General features: G+C 38.1%; 3 protein-coding genes across 3 annotated transcripts; 2 read left to right on the forward strand and 1 right to left on the reverse strand.

Moving 5' to 3' along the window:
* Positions 1–851: 851 nt before the first annotated feature.
* Positions 852–19,904, forward strand: LOC135071995 (sodium-dependent dopamine transporter). Its single transcript, XM_063965913.1, has 11 exons — positions 852–996; positions 12,936–13,070; positions 14,833–14,987; positions 15,289–15,410; positions 15,541–15,679; positions 15,870–16,004; positions 16,083–16,186; positions 16,349–16,586; positions 16,872–17,100; positions 17,247–17,515; positions 17,626–19,904. The coding sequence occupies exons 1-11, from the start codon at positions 852–854 to the stop codon at positions 17,812–17,814; spliced, it is 1,860 nt and encodes a 619-aa protein (XP_063821983.1). The 3' UTR covers positions 17,815–19,904.
* Positions 3,597–5,477, reverse strand: LOC135071996 (protein NLRC3-like). The gene has a single exon (XM_063965914.1). It carries the CDS (start codon positions 5,404–5,406, stop codon positions 3,733–3,735), a length of 1,674 nt encoding a protein of 557 aa, XP_063821984.1. The 5' UTR covers positions 5,407–5,477; the 3' UTR covers positions 3,597–3,732.
* Positions 19,905–21,041: 1,137 nt separating the features above from the next.
* Positions 21,042–22,507, forward strand: LOC135072290 (ankyrin repeat and MYND domain-containing protein 2). The gene is made up of 2 exons (XM_063966231.1): positions 21,042–21,346; positions 21,428–22,507. Exons 1-2 carry the CDS (start codon positions 21,146–21,148, stop codon positions 22,415–22,417), a joined length of 1,191 nt encoding a protein of 396 aa, XP_063822301.1. The 5' UTR covers positions 21,042–21,145; the 3' UTR covers positions 22,418–22,507.
* Positions 22,508–22,882: the final 375 nt, after the last annotated feature.

Consider the following 22,882-nt stretch of genomic DNA (forward strand, 5'->3'; position numbering starts at 1 on the left):
AGGTCAAGTTGTGTATCTTTGTGACGTGGGCACTGGGTCGCTCCGGTTATGAATTGGTTATGTGGAACTGAGAAATGTTTATGATTTGTTGATGTCTTGAAGTGTTATGTAATTTTACGTAACAAAGTACTTAGTTTACTTTTATTTTTAATTTTTGGCTCTTTTGAAATATTAAACGTTTTAAGACTATTTAGTGGATATTATGCGGGCATAAGATTCTTTTTGATTACACGTAGCTGTAGTACCTACTACCACTACCTACTAAAAAAATCGAAGATAAATCTGAGCCACAGCAAAATACGTTCTTTGAGTAGGTGACATACCTACCTATGTATTTTAAGAGTTCGAAGCGTTGACCATCTTTACGAAAAGCCTGGGGATTTTTCACAAGATATGGCAGGTCCAATGCCAGTTTAACTTTCCCCAAGACAAACTTGACCTTCACTGGTTGGATGTTTATTGGCGGTTAAGCTGTACCTAGATCTTGGCTATACACAGTGGCGGATTTACAGTTTTGCCGCCCGTAGGCTAGGGTGGGGTTGGATCTTTATTTAACTTTTATCTTCTGAAATCGAGTAAGCGTCATCTGAAATCTGCCGCCCCTAGGCCGCGGCCTATACGGCCTATTGACAGATTCAGGACTGGATACAGGTTGCAGCGGTGGGAACGAGAGGTGGGAATAGTAAGATATGACACTAAGTTCTGACTTGGGAACATACATGAAAAACATCGAGGAATTTTTGTCACGTCTTCGCCAAACACAGTCTTTCGTGAAATTATTTACCTACTTCCAACTATTAATACTGACTCTTTACCCAGGGTGTGGCGGCCACCAGTCGGTCGTCAGTAGAATGGCACTGAAGACGCCGACGCCGGCTGTCGGCGAGCGCGAGACATGGGGCAAGAAGGTGGACTTCCTGCTGTCGGTCATCGGCTTCGCCGTCGACCTGGCCAACGTGTGGCGCTTCCCCTACCTCTGCTACAAGAATGGAGGGGGTGAGTTTAGTTTGTAATTTACATCCTTATTTAGATGAGCAAAGGCAGCAAAGGTCAAGTCTGTGTTACGGATGCAGAGAAGCAGCAATTTAAGTTTGCCTTCTACCTTTTAGATGCAGATGTTAGTCGGTAAAGGCATCAAAATTTTGGCTGTTATGATGATAGTGGTCGCGACGGCGCTAAAATCTGATTTTATAGTTATTGACCAAATTGGGGTAATGCTGTGGTCTGACGACTAAAAAATTAGACTTTCTATTTTACTAATCCAACAAGTTCTACAAAAAGACTTTATGCCAAGTCAAGGAAGATATGATATAGGCTACTCTTACCCAATATGCATTAAATTAAGCTTTTCAGCTTTCAGTTTTTCAGTGTAAATTATTTAGATTCTACCCAGGGACGTAGAAAAGTAGAAGATAATATCAGCTAACTGACGTATTATGCATTTTTCTCTCACAAAAACTTTTCTTTCAGACTGTAACCATAGCGTAACCGAAAAATTTTAGATTTTAGATTTAACACTCTTGATTTACAGCTTTCTTATAGGTAGTCAGATTATAATATGAGTATTGCAAGTAGTAAGGTGTTATAACTGCGTTAACAATATGTCACTAGTGCATAGCTGCCTAGGTGCGGGTGTCGCGACCGCGGCGTGAGTGGCCCTAAGTGCCTCTTGCAGCGCTAATTGTGCTCCGCCGTGCGCCGTGCGGCTCCTTTCAGTCCGCGGTACAAAACGTGTGCATAAACGTCTATACAGTATGGAGACTACAAGTTTGCTCGTAGACATTAGCGAGAAACTTCCAGCACTTGCTATAAAAATACATTTTTGTTTAGATTTAAAAAAACCTACTTACATACAGATATAATAACTAACCGTAGTAAAATAAAAGATTTTTAATCTTTTCACCGTTTTTCGACGGTAACGCGATGCAATCGTTAAATCATGTTTAATTTTGGTCACTAAGGCCCAGAACAGAAGATGAAACGCAACTGCAACAACACTGCAACTTTGTGATGATTCTGATGAATGAAACTGAAACTGAAAGTTTTATACTGGTCGCGTCATGTGTGGTCTCTCAACGGACGCTATGGCAGAAACTTAGATGCAACTCAAAAATAACTAGCAGTTGCAGTTGCGTTTCACCGTCTGTTCTAGGCCTTAATCTCATCAGATGTGATAGACAACCTTTTCTGTTAAAAGATTATCTAAACACTAACTTATTATAACTAAAAACCGATCCAGATTTATGAGAAGAGTTATAATCTATCCACCATGTTTTCCAGAGCAAATCATAAAGTAGCTAATGCTTATAAATATAGTTTTTCATCAAATAGATCTATGGCGTGCGGAAAACAATATTATTAAATGGTAGGTAAAAGAGCATTCACTGAAGTCAAAGAATTGAATCTTTCAGAATTTTATTAAAAACTGAAACAGTCCAAAGCACGATCTTTGACTGAAAAGACCAACCAATCAATCACAAACTTTGAAATTGCATAAAACTCGATAGAATCCAAACAAAGCCCGAACCAATTAACCCACCTGCATCAAGCCGCATTCACCTTTCACCTATCCACATTCAAGGCGCGCGCCCAAGGGTGCCGTAGGGCTCTCGAGGCGCTCGTAATCGCCCCTAACAGTCGCCTTGAGCCTCAAGGGCGCGCTTACGTGCGATGTAATTGAGCGGGCGCTATGCAGCTTCTGATCGTTACTGCATTCTCTGGGAATGGATAACAATGTTAGAGAAGTAAGTTTAAGAACCAGCACAAATTCTATTTCTACGAATTAAACGGAACTTTAATTTGTTAAGAATAAAGAACCTACCTATCTACCTACTGAAACAACTGTCCAAAAACGCTGACGCCCGTATTCACAAACAAACATTACTATGAGGTCTCACAGTGCTCGTGGACGCACAGGGTCACACACGAACCAATCAAAGAGCTCTATTCAACGCTGTATTCGATTTGCTGCGTCACAACCACAAGCAAGCATCGTTTGTGAATACTGGTGCTATTCTTTCGAATGTCGATCTGACAATTTCTTCAATCTTTTGTGTGCTTCAGAAACTATCATCTTAAGTCGTTTGGGTTTTTCCTAAAGAGTCTACTCTGGTCCAGGTCACTTTGTAACTATGGGAAAGATTTAATTTTAGTACAGAATATTGAAAATATTTTATCTTCTTACGGATTTCTGTCCTCCTCCACTATTTATTTTTAATAACTATTTTGTAACTTCAATAAAATAATAAGGATTCGTCATATCACAACTTTAGACAAGCAAATGCAAGTGACATGTAAAATTGCTAGGCGTGTGCGCCGGAAATGAGGCTTTCGCGGCCACTGGGCGGCCTGCCCGGGACCGCCGGAAACACGCGTAATGAGATTGTTTGATCTGTTCCCGACTACCCAGATAACACTTGTCTTGGAGATTAATAAATAAACAATCATATTTTATGGATTGTAAGTTAAATAGAATTGAGCAATGATTAAAGCGAACTACACAGTGAATTCACAAGAAGTTAGTAAGCTACGAGTATGAGAAAAGTATACCACAAAACACTCATAGAAATTAAAATTTATTATAAATAACTGGTAAAATGTATTAGTAAGTATACTAAACAAAATTATAATTTTATCAAACAAATTAAATAAACTTAAAATAATTAAAAATATATCGATACAAAATACGAAAAATATGTCTAAGAAATAAATTAATGTATTAAAACGTAAACATCATTTCTTCCCCTTTCCTTTTCCTTTTGGTGGAGGCGGTGGTGGTGGAGGCTCTGGTTCTGGCTCGGGCTCCGGTGGCGGAGTGGGGGGCAGCTTCCTGTCCGGCCATATTCGGTTTATGTACTCACAGACCGTCTGTATGTTTATAGTCTTGTACTTTGCTGTTTTAGGACCCGGGAAGATTGCCCCCAACTCATTTATCAAATCATCATCCAACGGCACATTTTCATAGTCTTTCACGTCTATCAGCGCTTTAATTGGAATCGGTTTGGGATATTCCTTCGCTATCCTCAAAAAGAATAAGGCTACATCCATGCGACGCTTCCTGTCTCTCTTCCCGAGGTAATCCATTCTCTCCATTATTAACTTCCTCGGGTCTGGGCCCTGGACGGTCCAGTTGTGGAGGACTCTGCCATGTTTTATAGTAAAGTTTTTACGTGACTTCATCTTCAGCACTCTCTCGAGTAGTGTTAGAAACTTTTTTTCGACAGTGATGCCATCGAGATACAAGTTATCTAACTTTACACGAGGTTTTAGCATCTTCTCTAACGCATGATAAGCGTCGTCGGTGCTGAAAGGGTTGAAGGACATGTCGAGGGTTACCAATTTCTTCGCTTTTATTAGGTTTCCTAAAAGCAACGCTAATGCTTCACCTTGAAATCGGTTGTGGCTTATGTTTAGCACTTTTAAAGCGGGGATGAGAAAAATTTCTTTGAGCATACCAGCAACACGCTCTCCTTCCATGGAATTCCACGCTAAATTCAATTCTTGTAATACTTTGCTATAAGACAGTTGATCGAGCATTTTCACTACCGACGGGGCGTGAAAGAAATTGTTCCAAGACAAATCTAGATGTGTCAGTTTATTTCGATATTCCAACGCCTCTGCGAGTGCAAACGCAGTCATTCTGCCAAGTTCATTTTTACTCAATGACACGCGAGGAACTCCAGCACCATCTCCAATTTGTTTCGCAAAATAAACTCCACCATCCTCGCCCAAACAGTTCCCTGCTAAATTCAGCGTCACTAGGCTTCTATTGACTGATAATGTGCTTCCCAAACGTAGTATCCCTGAAGCTCCGATCCGGCATCCTGACAGTATCAATTCTTTAATAGTACTATTAACTGTTAGCATTTGCGCCAGATGGTAGCATGAGTCATCGTTGAGAAAGTTGTCAGTAAGATCGAAGCGACGAACTGTTTTATTATATTGTAATGCCATCGCCATTGGACGTACTCCATTAGGATAGACTCCATAAAAGCTCAGGTTAATCTCGTTTGTAAGCAAACCTCTGTGAAACATTCCCACTGGACAAGTGTTCATATCTTTGCACAGCGCCAAGTACAGGTCTTGACCGTCGTCTCCATATATGACAGGTTTTTCGGGAATCGTTAGAGCATCCATTATGCCAGGGTCTAGGACAGCTGGATAGTTGTAATATGGATGTATAGCGATGTCGCTGTCTGACATGGCTACGTATTTGGTGCACAGTTCGCCGCTCCCCGGCGAGTATAGTCCGTCCGCCATGAGTGCCCTCTTCTTGTTTTCTTCCGGGAGCTCTATGATGAGGGAGGACCACTCGCTCATAGGTGGATCTTCCCCTGAACTTATCTCCTCCGGCGGAGCGAGGATTTCTTCCACCACCTCCTCCTCACTACTTTCACTATCGGACATGATGTTTTATTAAAATAAAACTGTTGTAACAAAATAATAAATAAATCCAAAAAATAAACGGATAGCTCAAAATATTGACAGACAGAAGAACGGCGACTCCCTAAAAAAAAACTGGACTTTTCTTAACGCCATCTAGTGAGTGACTTTGGTACTAACTTATTATCATGACATAAAATCAATGACATAATATTATGTCATTGATTTTATGTTCTACCATTATTTTTAATTAATGCAAAAACTTTTCAGAGGTAACTAAGCCCGTCAATAAGATGAAGAAAATGATACTCAAAACAATTAGAAACACATTATTCTCTTTATTAAATATGATGTCTCGTGACTTAAACTAAAACACTAGATAAAAAGTCACTGTCTCCAAACTTAAATACCTACTAGAGCACTACTGAGTCTGTATCTCACAATCACACTGGACAATATCTCCAACAGGATGATAAAACATTATTATCACAATAGATAAAGATTAACACGAAAATCTTTGAATAGCCGTTTTTATATTTTGAAACTTGTGACAAATTAATCACCGACAAACTGACAAATGACTTAAGTGTTGTCGTTTGAGAAAATCCTTATAAGATTTTTTTTTGGATCGGGGAACACACTTAGCAGCCCACCTAATAAAGTCCACGGCGCTGCCTACAAAGTCGGCCGGGCCTGGTTTGTGTCAAGCCAAAGAATATATTTACTCTGTGTTAAAGCTAACAACATTTTGTAAAAAAAGTTCTGAGTCAGTCAAGGTTTAGTACATAAAGCTCGGATAAAATATTTCATGCTTTATGGTCTGAAGGGTGTAAAATGTCAAAATCGAAGCTTTTATTCCGTACTCAGGCCCTTTCTAGGGCACTAAATGTATAATTTTCCCGCATCAATATTTATTCCAAATACATTTTCCTAAGTAACTTTATTACTACCGTAACGTTATCGACGACACAGTATCCCACAACCGATCGCAAGCAAAACTCGCGTAAGAGAAACACGAAGTTTCGCCCGCAACTAATTGCATCCTGGTCTTTGCTTTGCGCCGCGACACCCTTTGCCGTCCAACGGCCGTAATTGACAATCAAAACGCGCCCTTTACGAGAACAGAAACTTAGTTAGCTCCTCGATGTGCAGGAAAATTAGTAACGCAATAATGGGGGAGGGTAATAAGCTAATGGAGGGGGGTCATCCGAGCGATCGGGCCACGTCTGCCGCTGATCGAATTAAGCGCCAATTCTCCAGCCGTTGAAAGGTGATCTTGACTGGTCTAGATTGGAGACAGAAATTTATTTAGTGGAGCTTTATGAGACGCCGGCAAAGGGAGGATGCAACGGCATGTCTTTGAAGTGACCTAATGTTGTTAGGCGTCAAAGAATTGGTTAGTGTAGTTTCATCAAAGTCCAAGCCTTTGATCAGTATTTAGGCCTTCTACAGGGCGCTTATTACATTTCCCAAATATAGCTTGCCCCATCTTACCTACGTCCTACTTTGGGGCTACAACGTGTCCTACAACATTATGGGCTGGTGCTGAGAAGTCACCTTTGTCAGCCTCTTTTTCAATTAGATAGAGCAAATACTTATAGCCTGACCAGTGGGTCTAGACAAAGTGCACATTATAATCGCAAACCAGTCGAAAAGTGGTCGAAAAGCCCCTTTTTTGTATGGAGTTTTGACGGATTCGATTTTCGATCCAATAAAAAAGTGCGTTTTGTCTAGGGGGGCAGGAACATAAAAACCCTCGCCATGTTGCGGAAAACTAATGGTACTAATTTCTTTTAATGGTAACAGTAACTGCCCCCCTAGACAAAACGCACTTTTTGATCGAATCGAAAATCGAATCCGTCAAATCTCCATACAAAAAAGGGGCTTTTCGACCACTTTTCGACTGGTTTGCGATTATAATTTGCACTTTGTCTAGACCCACTGAAAACTTCATTGACATGTCACCTTGCATGTCAGTCTATTGCTGTCAAAGTGTAAACAAAGTTTATTTTAAATGTGCGCAATTGGTTTTATGAATTAAATTGCTAAAATATTTTTATAGTCGTGAAAGAAAAGTGGTTCACAATGTGTTAAAGTATTTGTCGAAGAGAAATACTAAGGGTTTGGACAATATTTTCATTGAATAATGTTTCCGACAAAGGTTGTCAAATTGACTGACATGTTTATCGTATAGTACAGTCCACTATGAAAATTAGCTGTGGTTTGTTTCAACTACCTATTTTAAAAATTTTTGTCACTTTCTAAGTGTTGAATTTTATGGGATTGGGAAAGAAGTACCGAGTTTGAAGCGTTCATGAGCAGACATTGCAGTTGAATATTCAAGTTCTGAATTTGATTATTGATGAATAATAAAATAAATTCTACTAGCTCGATTGATGGTTTCATTTAATTTATTTAAATCAGGTTACCTATAATAATATTTTTTCGTTAATTTATGAAAATATCAAATTAGCCCGTAATCCTGAATCCTGATACATAAAGTTAGCCTATTAATTTAACACAGGTACGACTGTATTCAGTGTTGCACTATCAAATGCAATTGACGCGCCTCTATGCCAGGGTTTTTATGTTCCTGGTCAGGCTATACATAAAACATTATGTAATAAGTGCGAACTAGACAAGTAAAGTCCACGGCCACGCATATTATTTAAATAATCATTTTACATCAATAGATTTTTTTTAGTTAATATTATCTCATTTTAACTGTACTTTTAAAATAGTAAATACATTATACTGCTAACTTATTTAATGTTGAGGTTTTCAATACACAAAGCTCTAGCACTGTCAGTCCGAACTCCTCTTTCCCAGAAAAATAATACAGAAAATATCATCTCACACGTAATTCGAATAGACTTAATTTAGAAAAAGGTCATATGTTATAATTCTTAACACCATAATAACTCCTAAACCATTAGCCGCGGTCCACACGGCTTTAATTGTGATTTCTGCACTAATTGATTGCGGCACTTCATCACGCCCGCCGTCATGCACGTGACGGATGGCCCTTTGCGGTCACTTAAGTTGGGCTTAAGCGCTGCACAGATGAATTGAAGCTTTGGAATATTATTCATGTACCTACTATTAGTCGCTTTATTAATAATTAACAACATACTTTTTTACAAATCCCTGATAAGAGAATTAAGAAATTATTGGTTCTACAGACATCTCTTTCAAGGTAGAATTTAGGATTTCTTTTAATGATAAAAGTACTTAGCAAATATCCATATCCTAGATGACATCTATTACTATACCATATACCCACAATTATCAAAATCAGTTCAGCCATAGCCGTGAAATCACACGCATTCAACTTTTAGGGCCTTATTAATAAAAGTTACACCCTAGTTGAACTCTGGCTTAAGTAAGAAAATTACATTTTAGTTCATCCTAGGTGTAACTTTTTAATAATAAGAGGGTTAATGTATATTATATTAAATAAATAGTGGCTAAAAATATGGATTCGTAGTTTCGTAGCATAGACAATCCGTAGCAAATATGCGTAGTACGCATCGTAGCGAAGCCCGCGGTTGGCCTAACTACGACGCGTAGGCTCGTAGTCGTAGCTATTCTATACTACGAAATTTAATGTTTTATTGATCTTTCAATATGAAATTGTCGCCTACACGAATTGCTGTTGCTTTACGAAATCAATGATAGAATAGAGGACAGATAAATCAAAATACAGCAATACAACTGAGCCCTTATTAAATTCATTTCCGCCGTATAAAACAATGGCACCGATAAATATCTCTCTGATTTAATGCCCGACAGTGGAAATCTCATAATACCCAATCATCCCCGTCCTCCCTCGGGAACTACTCCGTATCGCGTTCTGATTCGATTACCGTCGTCTCGAACGGTCACTATAGGAATTTAAATTTTATATCGACTTAGTAAGCCGATTTGAAAAAGCAATTCTAGTAATGTTGGGGAAATTAATTACCTATTTTCTTTTCATCAGGGGAACAAAAAAGTTAATCAATAGTACGAATTTGTCGAAATTATTCGAAGTAGTATAATGAAAAATATTCTGAACAAATTGTGTGCGAAAGTGTTTTATTTCAGTATTTGTGATTCTACTACAGAGTTCATTTATATTCTAAATTAATAATTTGCTACTTTGTACAGGCCACGGCATGTCAAACTCAACAGTCGTAGGAATTATTTAGCAACTTAAATAAATAATTCAGTCATAACAGAAAATATAAACAATAATTAGTGGTCAGAAGTAGCGTCGCGAAAGAACAGACTACCACTATCCACTGCTGAAAAAGGATTTAGGTAAGTGCATTTTTGTGTTTAACACGCATTGTTAGAACTTACCACGATAGGTTCGATAAATAAATCGAGAACATAGGGGTTACACTATACGAGTAGTATAGTAAGACATATCTTCTTCTACATTGAACTTTCATCGCAGAGATGAAACTTAAAGAGCAAAACTCCACACCGCATCGGAACGCATCACTCATCTCAAGACGCGTCATTACCCCGACTTAAGTAAGACAGTTCGAAGGAACTTAGCGGCCCCATTTCCCCTTTATTCGACCTGTTGCATCCGGGTAAAGTAATCCGGGCTCTCCCCGGCTCACCCTAAGACGCGCAATATCGGGTGACTGTGTCTTGGGCTAAAGGGCTGTCTACACTGGCGAGTTTATTGTTGATTGATTTTTAAGATTTAAAAATCTGGTTATTCTGAGATTATATTTTATTTTTAGCAAACTATAATTTTTTTGCGAAATCATACTTATATACTTAACATCAAATAAACCGCACCTTCCGCGACGCGAACTTTAACGATTTTCTTCTGACACAATCATGGTGCCCCAACAATATTGGTGTTATTTGAAAGCCCAATAAATATCCTTAAAGAAAAACACATTTAATTTCTTAATAAATGATTAACATATACCATAAATGTGACTTGAAAAAATACCTCACTTTGGGCCCACCTATGGGATCAATTAGACCAATTTTTATGGTTATAAAACCAAATAATGATCTCACGTGTCCTCTTTAACAGATGGATAGCGATTAATCCCAACTTAACAGTTTTATAGCCATAAAAGTTGGCTCTAGCGTAACTACCTATTTTTTTAAGAAGTGACTCTGGATCCTTCTAAAGATACATTTTTGGGGTAAAAAACCTTTCCTTTAATGAAATGAAGGTTAGAACTAGGCTTTCAAATGGTGCCAATATTGGTGGGAAGTGGGGAAGCATACGTTTGAAAATGCTTGTCGCGGGAGGTGCGATTTATTTGATGTCGAGTGTAGTTCCAAAATACTGAACTGTCCTATCTATGACATTGACAGTGGGGCGCCACCGTCAATACCGGATCGCTGGTTCCGATTTTTGCCTTGTTGGAAACCATTTAGTTGAACGATGGTAGCGCCCCCCTGTCATTGAGTTTGGTGGGACAATTCAGTGTGGGTCATCTTTACAACTTACAACTAAATCAATGTTTAGTTTTTTGATGCATAGTTAAAATAACCAATAGTTATATTTGACAGATGTTCAATGACAAGTGGTTAAATATCGGAAAAATGTGTTTTTCGAACAATGGTTAGCTTGACTTTTAGTACATTTTTTAACTACTTGTTTACAATTTGTTAATATTTAACCATTAGTAGAAAAATTTAACAATTAGTTATTTTAACTATGAATCAAAAAACTGGGCCTAGTTGTAGGTACAGAGAAAGAAGAGAGCTTTAGAAAGTTGTGAGAAAAGCTCAAAGTCAATAACTATCATGATGGATTCAATTCTGTTAGCTTGTAAGATGATTGATAATAATAAATAAATAAATAATGTAGGGAAAAAGTTAAATAAAACAACTCATGAACCTACAATCAACCATAATTCAGATGAATAAATAGCCAAGCTCTTTCTTAACACAAGTGTTGAGTACCTACGCTAATCGTTGAGATCCTGTGTAAGGTCGACAACACTCCAAGATTTGTAAGTCCTATGACTTACAGAGTTAATGAAACAAGATTAGGACAAAATTATAGGAAGTGGCTTGTTTAACAATTGTCGAGCGGCCGCTTAATTTGTCTCACGGATTCCATCACAATTTCGTAACGATACAACAACAGTTTGATGATTACGATGGTAATCTCGTACACGTAGACAACGGAAATTCTTATCGTCTGTGGCAGACATTGCTATCTGACAATTTGTTGAAATCGTATCCTATTAATATTTGAAACAGGAAAGTTTGTACGGATGTTTGTTACTCTCTCACGCAGAAACTACTGTAGATTGTGATGAAACTTTACAATATTAGAGTAATATTGTTTTTAGGTAAATACATACTATGTGACAAACTGAAAATGACGAGGGGCAAGTCGCGAGCAAAAGCTAGGATTTAAAAAAAAAAAAGTCTTGATGCCTCTTTATTTACCCAATTTCATTTGAGGTACTTTAATAGTTTATAATAGAAATATTATAACAGAAAACGATTTCATTTCTTTTACATACTTAATAATTCTATAAGTGGCACTTTTCTTCTCTTTCTCTTTCTTGATATTGTAAGGCCACACCACATCTCCAAACTTAACAAGACTCCAACATCAAAGCTTCACGCACGTAAAGTCCCTAAAAAGTTTTTCACAATAATCACCCCCAATGACGCAGTGAAGAATAGTCCCGAGTTCTAGAGCAAGTAATCGCGTCTGAAAGGCAATTACGTGACAATTTGCGTCGACTCCCGCGCCCCGGACCGATACTAAATTATTGCACAGATATGATCTTAAATTGCCCTCTCGGGGTAAATCGAGCGAGAAATTTTTGTTCTGTAAAGAGGATTATTACGTTCTTTCTTGAAACAATAAGGCTTTAAAATGTACACGCAGGACGAAATGTTCTAGTGAAAGACATAGTCGAACCCTTATAAATCAAATTGAATATATTTACCATACTATCTATTCCTACTTAGGTCGGTACTTATCAAACTTTCTTCGGAAAATCAAATGAACATCAAGGGAAAACTTTGAAAAGTACAAACTTTTGATCTATCCACTACCTACTTTGCTGTGTTACTCGTATAAATAAAAATCTGTGAATTTGTATTTTCATATCCTCTTAGGTTTTTGAAAGATAGAAAGTAAAGCTCGATCTTAATGAATCAACTCCATACCTTCATTTACGATTTGCCTTGCATCTTGACCTCGCATGTAAAGAAAATCAACAAAAAGAACACAGAATAGGATAAATTGTGTTACTATAGTTCGTGTTACGTTAGGCCCAGAACAGACGGTGAAACGCAACTGCAACGAAACTGCAACTTTCTGATGATTCTTATGAATGAAACTGAAACTGAAAGTTTCAAACTGGTCGCGTCCTGTGTGGTCTCTCAACGGACGCTATGGCAGAAACTTAGATGCAACTCAAAAGTAACTAGCAGTTGCAGTTTCGTTGCAGTTGCGTTTCACCGTCTGTTCTGGGCCTTACACAAACGCTCTAGGTCCTAATCTTACATGGATGTTTTAATACGTTTTGTTCGAATGCCTGATTATTTTCTTCTCTGTGCAGGCGCGTTCCTCGTCCCATACTGCATCATGCTGGTGGTGGGCGGGATCCCACTATTCTACATGGAGCTGGCGCTGGGCCAGTACCACCGCAAGGGCGCCATCACCTGCTGGGGGCGGCTGGTGCCGCTGTTTAAAGGTATGTAGTGTTGATACATGTCATCATGATCACGATAGTATAGATAGATAATTTAAATACGTATAAGATTTTAACATGTAAATGTGTAAGAATCAGAAATAAGAAAAAGGTGATAGATGCATTGAGTTTCCAAAAACAGAGCTGTCTCTGATGATTATAAAATGTAAAATTGAGAAAAATCCTCATCATCGCATGGAAAAGTCTTAACCTAGGTCGGTACGTCGTATCCATCAAAACTATACAATGGGACATACTTGTAGAAATAGGGTCAAATCAAATAAACGTTCGATAAAACCTACTTCAAATCCCGCACCCTTTGTTAAAGAGGTTAAAATATAGGCAAATACTGAATCAAACGGTCATAGTACACTGAAACCCTAATAATCCCGTCTAGATTGAGATCACGTAGCACAGAACACTAAAATGTCATCGGAACTGAAGTCGGATCTTGAGTTATTGCCTGCACTTAGCGCTATCGTCCTCACGAGTGCTCTCGGCATAAGCTTTATGGTACGGCTTAGCGTGAAACTTGTGAAACTGCTCGTTTATTTTACTGTTTGATATGAGTACAATTGGTTTTCATTGATGTGTGAAAAGTTGAGAAAATTTTTCAAAGGTCCTAATTTATGAGATAATTTTCAGTCTCTGTCTCTCGTCTCTAATTTTGGTAATGCAAAATGATCGTGTCATCGCAAAAGTTTGTTAAATTGTTGCATATTCTTTGACTAAGTAGTCAAATCAAAGCACACATTCTTCAGATTTTCTGAAGCTTAAATGAAAGTAATGATGTAGGTACCTACTTACCTACACTAGTTAATTTTATTTTTCTTTATCTTTCTAATGTACTCGTACCTATTCAAGTCTTCGTTAGTCTGCAGGCTCAATTTTGGAGTAAACATGATTATTATGTTTTTTTTTTAATTTACACTCAACCTGTTGCTAAAAACAATAAATATTCCAATTCGTACTACAAAAGATTCCAATAAGGCGCAAAGGATTGCACATTGATCTAGCTTAAGAACTTTAAACGTCTCCCCGCGCCCTTGCACTTAGCGCCATAATTGACACCATTCGCCCTAAGTGCTCGCCCGAAGGCCGAGATTTGCGAGGCAGCTTATGCTCGTGATTTCATTTCGAGCGATTGTCACGTCCCGGGGAAAGCCGCCACTCCGATATGATTTTTGAGTGCGAATAAAACTGGTAATGGAGTGGAAAGAACGGGTGTTTGGCCGAGTGGTTCCGTGTTGACCGCTCGACGGATTTTTATTCTTTTTTGTTGTGATTTGTGACGGTTAATAGGTAGAACTTTTTTGGAAAAAATGGTATTTTAAAATTGACGAATAAGGATTGTGCAACTGCTTTAACTCTTTAGATGATCCTGCATAATTTGACTGAGACTTGCGTCGACTAAATGTGCGTAGTTAAAAACTAGTTGATATAAATAAACTTTGCTTTCGCGAAATATAAGTTAGGTAGGATTTTGTAACATATTATTATTACAGTTTACTTTGATTTTACAGCGGATGACACCATTTACGAGTACGAGTATAGTAATATTACTTTTCTCCTAGTAACTGGATTTTGATCTGGAGAACCGGAATTCTATTACTTGTGTACAAAATCCAAATTGAGTTACTTCAGTTGTTTTGATATGACTATAAAATTGTAATTAGGCATGCGTGTTTGAGATGTTATAACTATATGAATGTTGACTGGCCTACTACACAAATCACTTTACTTCACACACGCAATTCCTGAACAGGTATCGGGTACGCAGTGGTCCTGATAGCGTTCTACGTGGACTTCTACTACAACGTGATCATCGCGTGGGCGCTGCGGTTCTTCTTCGCGTCGTTCACCACCATGCTGCCCTGGACCAACTGCGACAATGAGTGGAACACCCCCGCTTGCAGGCCGGTAAGATTGTCCATGGTTTTAATTTGAATAAAATAAAATAAAATTATAGCAGCGCGAGCTGAGCGGTAGACGACGGCCAGCTAAACATTGTGGCATCTGTCCTACCGGCAATAGATGTTACTTTACAAAAAAATGATTGTTTCATTGATCCAGACTCACTGAATGTCGCCGTAAGACTTTGTGAATAGCTTTACCCCCAATTTACCATATTCACAACTCATTGTGAGTGTGGTAAATTGGTTGAGTCGAAAGGAGTGTAACAGACAATATGGTTTCATTCAATATGTTTTCATCTTTTAAGTTTGAAGCAATCTACGAAGCGGCGGCGGCGAACAGGTCACGGCTCCGTCAGAATGGCTCATCTGCTTCATTTCTACCACCAGCAACCACTCCCTTCACTTCTGCGGCTTCTGAATACTTCAAGTAAGTTTTTCATCTATTTTTCCACAGGTTTGTTGCTTACTTTTGATACTATTCTAACACCTCATAACATCATAACTGGTCAGTTTTTTAAATTCGTTATCATATTTCAACTGATTAACATTATCAACAGTCGAGCGATCCTGGAGCTTCATGGCAGCGAGGGCCTCCATGACCTGGGTTCTATCAAGTGGGACATGGCACTGTGTTTGCTGGCAGTCTACATCATTTGCTACTTCTCACTCTGGAAAGGCATCAGTACTTCAGGAAAAGTATGTAGAGTTCTAGATTCGTTTTGTGATGTACGTGTCCTCAGCGTGAAAGTTTTGTGCTGGGTTTCTTTTCTTTATGAGATCGACTCAGAATCAATTAACTGTTGTAGAAGTTTAAGTTGGTTGGAAAACTACATGATACGTACATACTTACATACCTACTTCTTTCTAACAAGACTTAATATTGCAGGTTGTTTGGTTCACTGCTCTTTTTCCTTACGCGGTGTTGCTGATTCTACTAGTTCGCGGAATCACACTCCCTGGTTCTGCTACCGGCATTCAATACTATCTTAGCCCTAACTTCGAGGCTATTACTCAACCGCAAGTAAGATATTCAATCAATCGCGTGTTCATGGAAAAAGTGTTGTAAACTCTAGCTAATGATTTCTCTTTTTATTGTAAGGTGTGGGTGGATGCTGCAACTCAAGTATTTTTTTCTCTGGGTCCTGGTTTCGGCGTGCTTTTAGCCTATGCTTCTTACAACAAGTACCACAATAACGTTTACAAGTAAGACTCCTTCCTATTTTTTCTTAAATACAAAGCACATACTTAAGAAAGTATGTATTTTCCGTAATTAGAAATTGGAACACACCTTTCACTCTTCTTTAGACTTTGTATATCTTCCAAAAGTTCGTAACAACCGAAATCTACATACACTTTGCTTTGCAGAGATGCTATCCTCACCAGCGTGATCAACTCGGCCACTTCCTTCATCGCCGGCTTCGTAATATTCAGCGTTCTGGGCTACATGGCCCACGCCACAGGGCGGGATGTTCAAGACGTGGCCACCGAAGGACCAGGCCTGGTCTTCGTGGTGTACCCTGCAGCTATTGCTACGATGCCCGGCTCTACGTTCTGGGCTTTGATCTTCTTTATGATGCTGCTGACTTTGGGATTGGATAGCTCGGTAAGTAGAATCTTGATAAAACAATCATCATCATCATATCAGGCACAGGACGCCCACTGCTGAACATAGGCCTTTCCCGATGATTTTCACATCGCCTGGTAGCGGCATGCATCCAGCGCCTTAAATTCCTGCTACATTTACCCTAAGAGGTCATCGTCGCCAAAACAGTACACGACCAGTTTTTACAACTTAATGTTTAACAAGTAAAGAAAGTATAACAAGGCATAGACTCTACATCTGTCGTGGTAGCATAGCATATTAGTTTAATTACATATTTCTTTCCAGTTTGGCGGTTCCGAGGCAATAATTACAGCCTTGAGCGACGAGTTTCCTCCGATCGGTCGGCACCGCGAGATCTTCGTGGCTTGCTTATTCACTTTATACTTTTTCGTTGGGCTGGCGTCCTGCACCAATGGCGGCTTCTACTTCTTTCAACTGCTGGACCGATATGCCGCAGGGTATTCCATTCTGGTGGCTGTGTTCTTCGAGGCGATTGCTGTGTCTTGGATTTATGGTAAGATTAGAAAAGAGGCTAATGAGTAGGTACATAAGTAGTGTGGTGGAAACATTGGTATAATCAATGAAGTTTACGTTTCTTTTTGTTAGTTTTCGTATAGCGATTTGAAAGTAAAGATCCATTAAGTAAAGTAATCATTTCAGGAACTGAAAGATTCTGCGAAGACATCCGCGACATGATCGGCTTTAGGCCCGGCTTGTACTGGCGCGTGTGCTGGCGCTTTGTAGCCCCAGCCTTCCTCCTTTTCATCACCGTGTACGGCTTACTGGACTACGAACCTTTGCAATACGAGGGCTACATCTACCCGGCCTGGGCTAACGCTCTTGGGTGGGCTATAGCTGGGTCGAGCGTTATGTGCATTCCGACGGTGGCCATCTACAAACTGATCACGACTAAAGGAACCTTCTTTGAGGTAAGAAACTCTATGGTACCAGTAATTTAAAAAAAGACAATGTTGCCAGTAACTAAAGAAAGGTTTTTCTTTGAAAATAAAGTACTAGTAATATGCCTTTCGTTAACTAGCGTCTTCGCATCCTGACAACGCCATACGCTGACACCGAAGCAAGCGCAGCTCACAACGGCGTCGTGGTTTCTGAGAGTGGAGGAGTCCGCCTGGCGTCAGCTGTTCACACCCCCACGACCCCCACTGACCCCACCACGCCAGCCCCCGCTGCGCCCCCTCCCTTAGCTAGCGCCCCCCAGCTCGTCTGAGCACAACTCTCCTTCGACGTCTACTACGTCTAAGGCTGTTCACTTTGCGCTTTGTATAATGGTCAACCTTATTTTTTATTGGCAAATCTATGACATAGATGAACTGTGGGTTGCCTATGCAGCCCCACTGAAAAGGACAGACGTTGAAAGAGCGCCAAAAGCAAGTTTCTAAGAATTAGGCACAGATAGGCCAAAGCACCAGCCTAGATCCCTTGCTATTATGATTACGTTGAGTAGGTTATCAAAGTGATAGTGAACATGCTTTCTTAAATCAACACCACTCCTAAGATTTTTAATGATATTGGTTAAAACATCGTCTTCCAAGGCGAAGACGTAGATTTATTTATATTTTACAAGCTTTATATTGACTTCACTTGTTTATTGTTCGCTGTAATTTTCCTTGGCATAGACTGGACATGATAGGCGAAAATTTAAGAGAGGTAGCTTTTGTAATGATATTGTATTTGGATGGGTGTAGGTGTACAAGATTGCTACATACATAGTTATTGATATATTCGTATTTATTGTCTAAATAAATTAGTTTTAAAACATACACATAATAATTGGGTAGTGTTAGGAAGTAATTCATCATAATAAACATTTCTCTAAAACATTTAAAATATATTCATCATTTTTGTAAATAAGTAGAAGTGTAGAACATGTAGCTTAGATTAAATTGGAAACTTTTTAGAGTGGATAAAATAAAACCTTTCTGAGTTTACCTATAGTTATTAACTACTAAATATACGAAATAAATATACATACATTTAAAAATCTAAGCCTCTCGTTGAATAGACATATTAATATGTGTAAACTTCATGAATATAATTCAGAAAACCGTCGAAGTATCTAGTATTAGTTTTAAATATAGTGTAGATATCCAAGCATTACGGTTGAAGCTGGAACAAAGACAGTATTAATTGCACAGGAACCCGATGTCATTTTTTGTACACCATGTTTTTAAAATGTCTTACTTTATTAGCGTTTTATTTTATTTTTGTCTCGTCCATATTAGATTAATTTCTTCACGATTATTGTAGAAGTAAATGATTAATCAAACTGTAAATTATATCAAAAACGTGTATTGTGGCATTAATAGTTTAAGCACCTAAGTAAGTATAGGTTTATAAACTAAGCATAAATGCATGTAATCTATTATAAGTAACTGTATTGAAAATGATTATTAAATCAATGGCTGTTTTATGTAGAGAATATAACCTCACGATTGATTTTAAGGTTTCCTAAACGAAGTAGTTATTTCTTACCACACCATTTAAATTTTCATTAACAGACTATTCATCCATTCAGCTATTCATAAGAATAAATAGAGATCTTGATTATGTAGAACCTTTTCAAATAATATGATTTGTAGGGAATAATATTAAGGAGTAATTATACGAAAAATGAAATGCTGTGTAGATAATAGACACTGTAGTAAGTAAATAAATAATAAAAAAATATATTAATCAATAAGTTCATATACCCGCATTTAGTAGATAAGGAACGTTATTCATGATATTTATCTCTTTACTTATTACTCGACTTTTCAATAATATAATCATTTTTCTCTATCTTGATGTTGTGGTTTACGATTACAATCAATATAATATTTGGTGCTTCATTTTAAGCAGTTAAATTGTTACTTTGTTATGTTTATTTTTATACAATTCATTACTCCGTCCTGGGCAATGCGGAATGATGAATTGTTAATGTGATAATTACTGATTTATTTATTGGGAGAGTGATTGGGATACTGTACACACGCCAATAAAAGTTTATTCATCTCTTTCTTCTTCTGCTTCTATCGTAGGACTATAATGAGGCCGCAACCATGGTGTAACGTAGTATTTATTAACTTCACCATTATGACAAGTAGTCAGTAGTCGTAGCTATGTGATAATCAATTTTATGCATTTCTTCTTAGCTGATATTATTGTAATGTAGTTGAATGTAACTATAAAGGTTTTCGATGTTATAGAATCAATGATATTATAGCATATTCAGATGTTATTATGTTATGTAGTCAAAAGTCATATCAGCCATTATGACTATTGATGTTTAGAAATAAATTCGTTTATACTTACTGTAAATTGGCCTTTTATTTACCCTCCCAAATCCCTTGAATAGTTATTTTTTTAATTAAATATAGGTAAGAATTTTAAATTTGAGTGGGTAGGTAACTTGTTTAGCAAAAAGAAGGTACTTGTGGGCACTTAAGGTTCGGCCAAACTCCTGACTGTTCGCTCTGCTAAGCCTTAGGGTGCACTGGGCTCTTTCAGTAGGTAGGTACGCAAAATATCCACATCTTGGCAAATAGTAAACTTAATGTGGAATAATCTTGTCTTGTTCTATTTATTTTATTTATTCATTTATAAAATTTATAAACTATACAATTGCAAGTAACTTAAAATAAAGTAATCACTATAACTAGAACAATATAATAACTTAACATGAAATATTAATATGCTTTTCTTCCATGAAATCCTTAATATTATAAAAACTTTTACTTATTAAAAATGTTTTTAACTTTTCTTTAGGTATATTTTTTAGATTATCAGGCAGCTTGTTATAAATTTGTATCCAACGGTAGGCAGGACTATTTCTGAACATTTGCGAAAGAAAAAAGCAGTAAAATGGGAAGCTGGAATAAAATTATCTCTGCTATTCCTAAGCTTATGAAGTAGTTAAGAGGAAATAATAAAAAGATCCTCTTGACAGAGTTTTCTGTTTAGAAGCAGAGGTACACTTCCGGTAACGGCAACCAATGCTATTTATTTTTCTTATCTACGCGTAATAACCGAAGAAGAAAAGTTTTCTCGTTTAATCAGCAGTCCACCTACTCCGTTAACCACATTCAGCTTAACTATTTTGAAGACAACAGAATATACCGAAAAACGGTTTGGATAATCCTCTATCGTCGGCCGATCATTGATATGCCCACTGCCCAGGCACATCGTGAAACGTGGCCAACTTACACCAGCGATATTTGGGCATAAATCGTTTGTATCGGGTGGATTGGAAAATCCAACGATCGGCCCACGACCACCTCCAAAGATTTAGCTAGTTTACGTTACCTTAACTAGAAAATAATATTTACAGCTTGTTTGTAAAATTATTAAAGTTAATAGTAGTTTCTTTAAATGGATTAAGCTGGCAACATTACTCTAGCCTCGTTAGTCCAAGACCAAATTTAAAAAGTAGTACTGTCAACCATTTAAAAAAGTTAGTGTCACATTGACACTTCAAGATAGACAAAAATCGTCCTTGATTGGAGTGTGCTTGCAGGTTTGGATTACTGCCGTTATTGAATCATTTAATTAGAAAAATCGATATGGAAGCCCGAAACGAAGACACTCCTCCAGCAGAAAGAACTATTTTTGATGCAATAGGTCAAGGCGACTTGACAGAATTCAAAAATATTTTGGCACAGCACAAGGGTGGAGTCGATTTCTTTGACGAAAATGGTATGACGGCCCTCCAACACGCCGCTTATAAGGGGAGCAAGGATATGGTGCAACTACTACTTGATAGGGTATGTATAACGACTGTAACAAATAAGTTATTTGACCTTCATAAGACATTGTTTTAATGTTATGAAATGTGACATTTTCAGGGAGCAGATGTGCATTCCGGAAAACACGAGTACAATTATACAGCCTTACACTTTGGGGCACTTTCTGGGAGTTCTGATGTTTGCAAGTTGCTTCTGGATGCTGGCGCCAAGTCTACAGCCACCAACTCCGTTGGCCGTTCTGCTGCTCAAATGGCAGCATTCGTGGGTAACCACCACACCGTCGCTACTATCAACAACTACGTTCCTCGCTGTGAAATCGCATACTTTTCTGTGCCCCAAGGCCAACAAACAGAGCCTTACCTGCCACCATTCTTAGTAGAACCTCTTCACAAGCTCGTTCTTGGGGTTAACATCCATCCTGTCAGGCTGGCCCTCAACCTTCAGAGCACTCCAATCTTACTGGAAAACGCTGACAAAGTCAGCAAAGTCTTAGAAATGATGTGCAAGAAGGAAATGTCCAGAGGCAGCGAAACAAATGAAGTTATGGCCTTTAAATACCACTACCTCGCTTATATCGTAAGAGAAATCAATAATATAAGAGACAAGCAGAAACCTGTTTCAGATAAGGATGAGAAGAAACATGATGTTGTTGAAATATTTTCTAAGAAACTTTTGAAACCAGGCAAAGATGGGTACTCCTTGGACTTAATGGATACTTTCCTCAAGGATTGTGTCAGAGAGTTTCCATTTAGAGAATGTACAACTTTCCATCAAATGGTCACTGCCCTGACTAGTAAAGATGCCCCACCTGCATTGTCCGTTATCAACTGTACTATAAATGGGCAGCGTGGGTTTGTTGATGCGATCCCATACTGCAGCACTTGCGGTGAGGAGCAGCCAGCAAAAAAATGTTCTAAATGCAAATCTGTACAATACTGTGATAGGGAGTGCCAGAGATTGCACTGGTTTGTTCATAAGAAGGCTTGCAATCGGGAGTCTAGTGCCCCTGTTACAACGAACAATGTGAAATTGAGCAGCATTGATGCCAATGAACTGAGTTCCGAACTTCAAAACCTAGTGGCTGGATAGGGTCTTGTAACTATGTTTGTATGTAATGGATGATATAGTTTCTATTGTTCGCAATGTTGTGCTTTAAATAAATACATGTATTGTGAGATACACCGTTTTTTATTGACGTGATTATTAGGCTGTCTAAACATACCTTAAATCTTAATCTAACTTTTATAACTTAGTAGGTAAGGTAGTGGTGGATGACATCAGTATTATACTATGCTCTCTGTTCCTGGTTATGACAAAATATTTATTTTTCCATTTTCTCTTGGAATAAGAAAATTAATGAAAATTTTTACAATTTCACTAGCCACTCCCAACCTGCGAGTAACGCCATCTATCAAAAAATTAAGTAAGCTAAAATTTATGGTTTACCTCGTGCATGACTCAAATAACAGGTGGCGCTACAAACAACATTTTGCAACCGCTTTCGGAAAATGGTAGTAAATAAATACATTGAGACGATGAAAAAGATTTTCCTCC

This window comes from Ostrinia nubilalis, chromosome 5 (genome assembly GCF_963855985.1).
Source record: "Ostrinia nubilalis chromosome 5, ilOstNubi1.1, whole genome shotgun sequence".
Taxonomy (NCBI): Eukaryota; Metazoa; Arthropoda; class Insecta; order Lepidoptera; family Crambidae; genus Ostrinia; species Ostrinia nubilalis.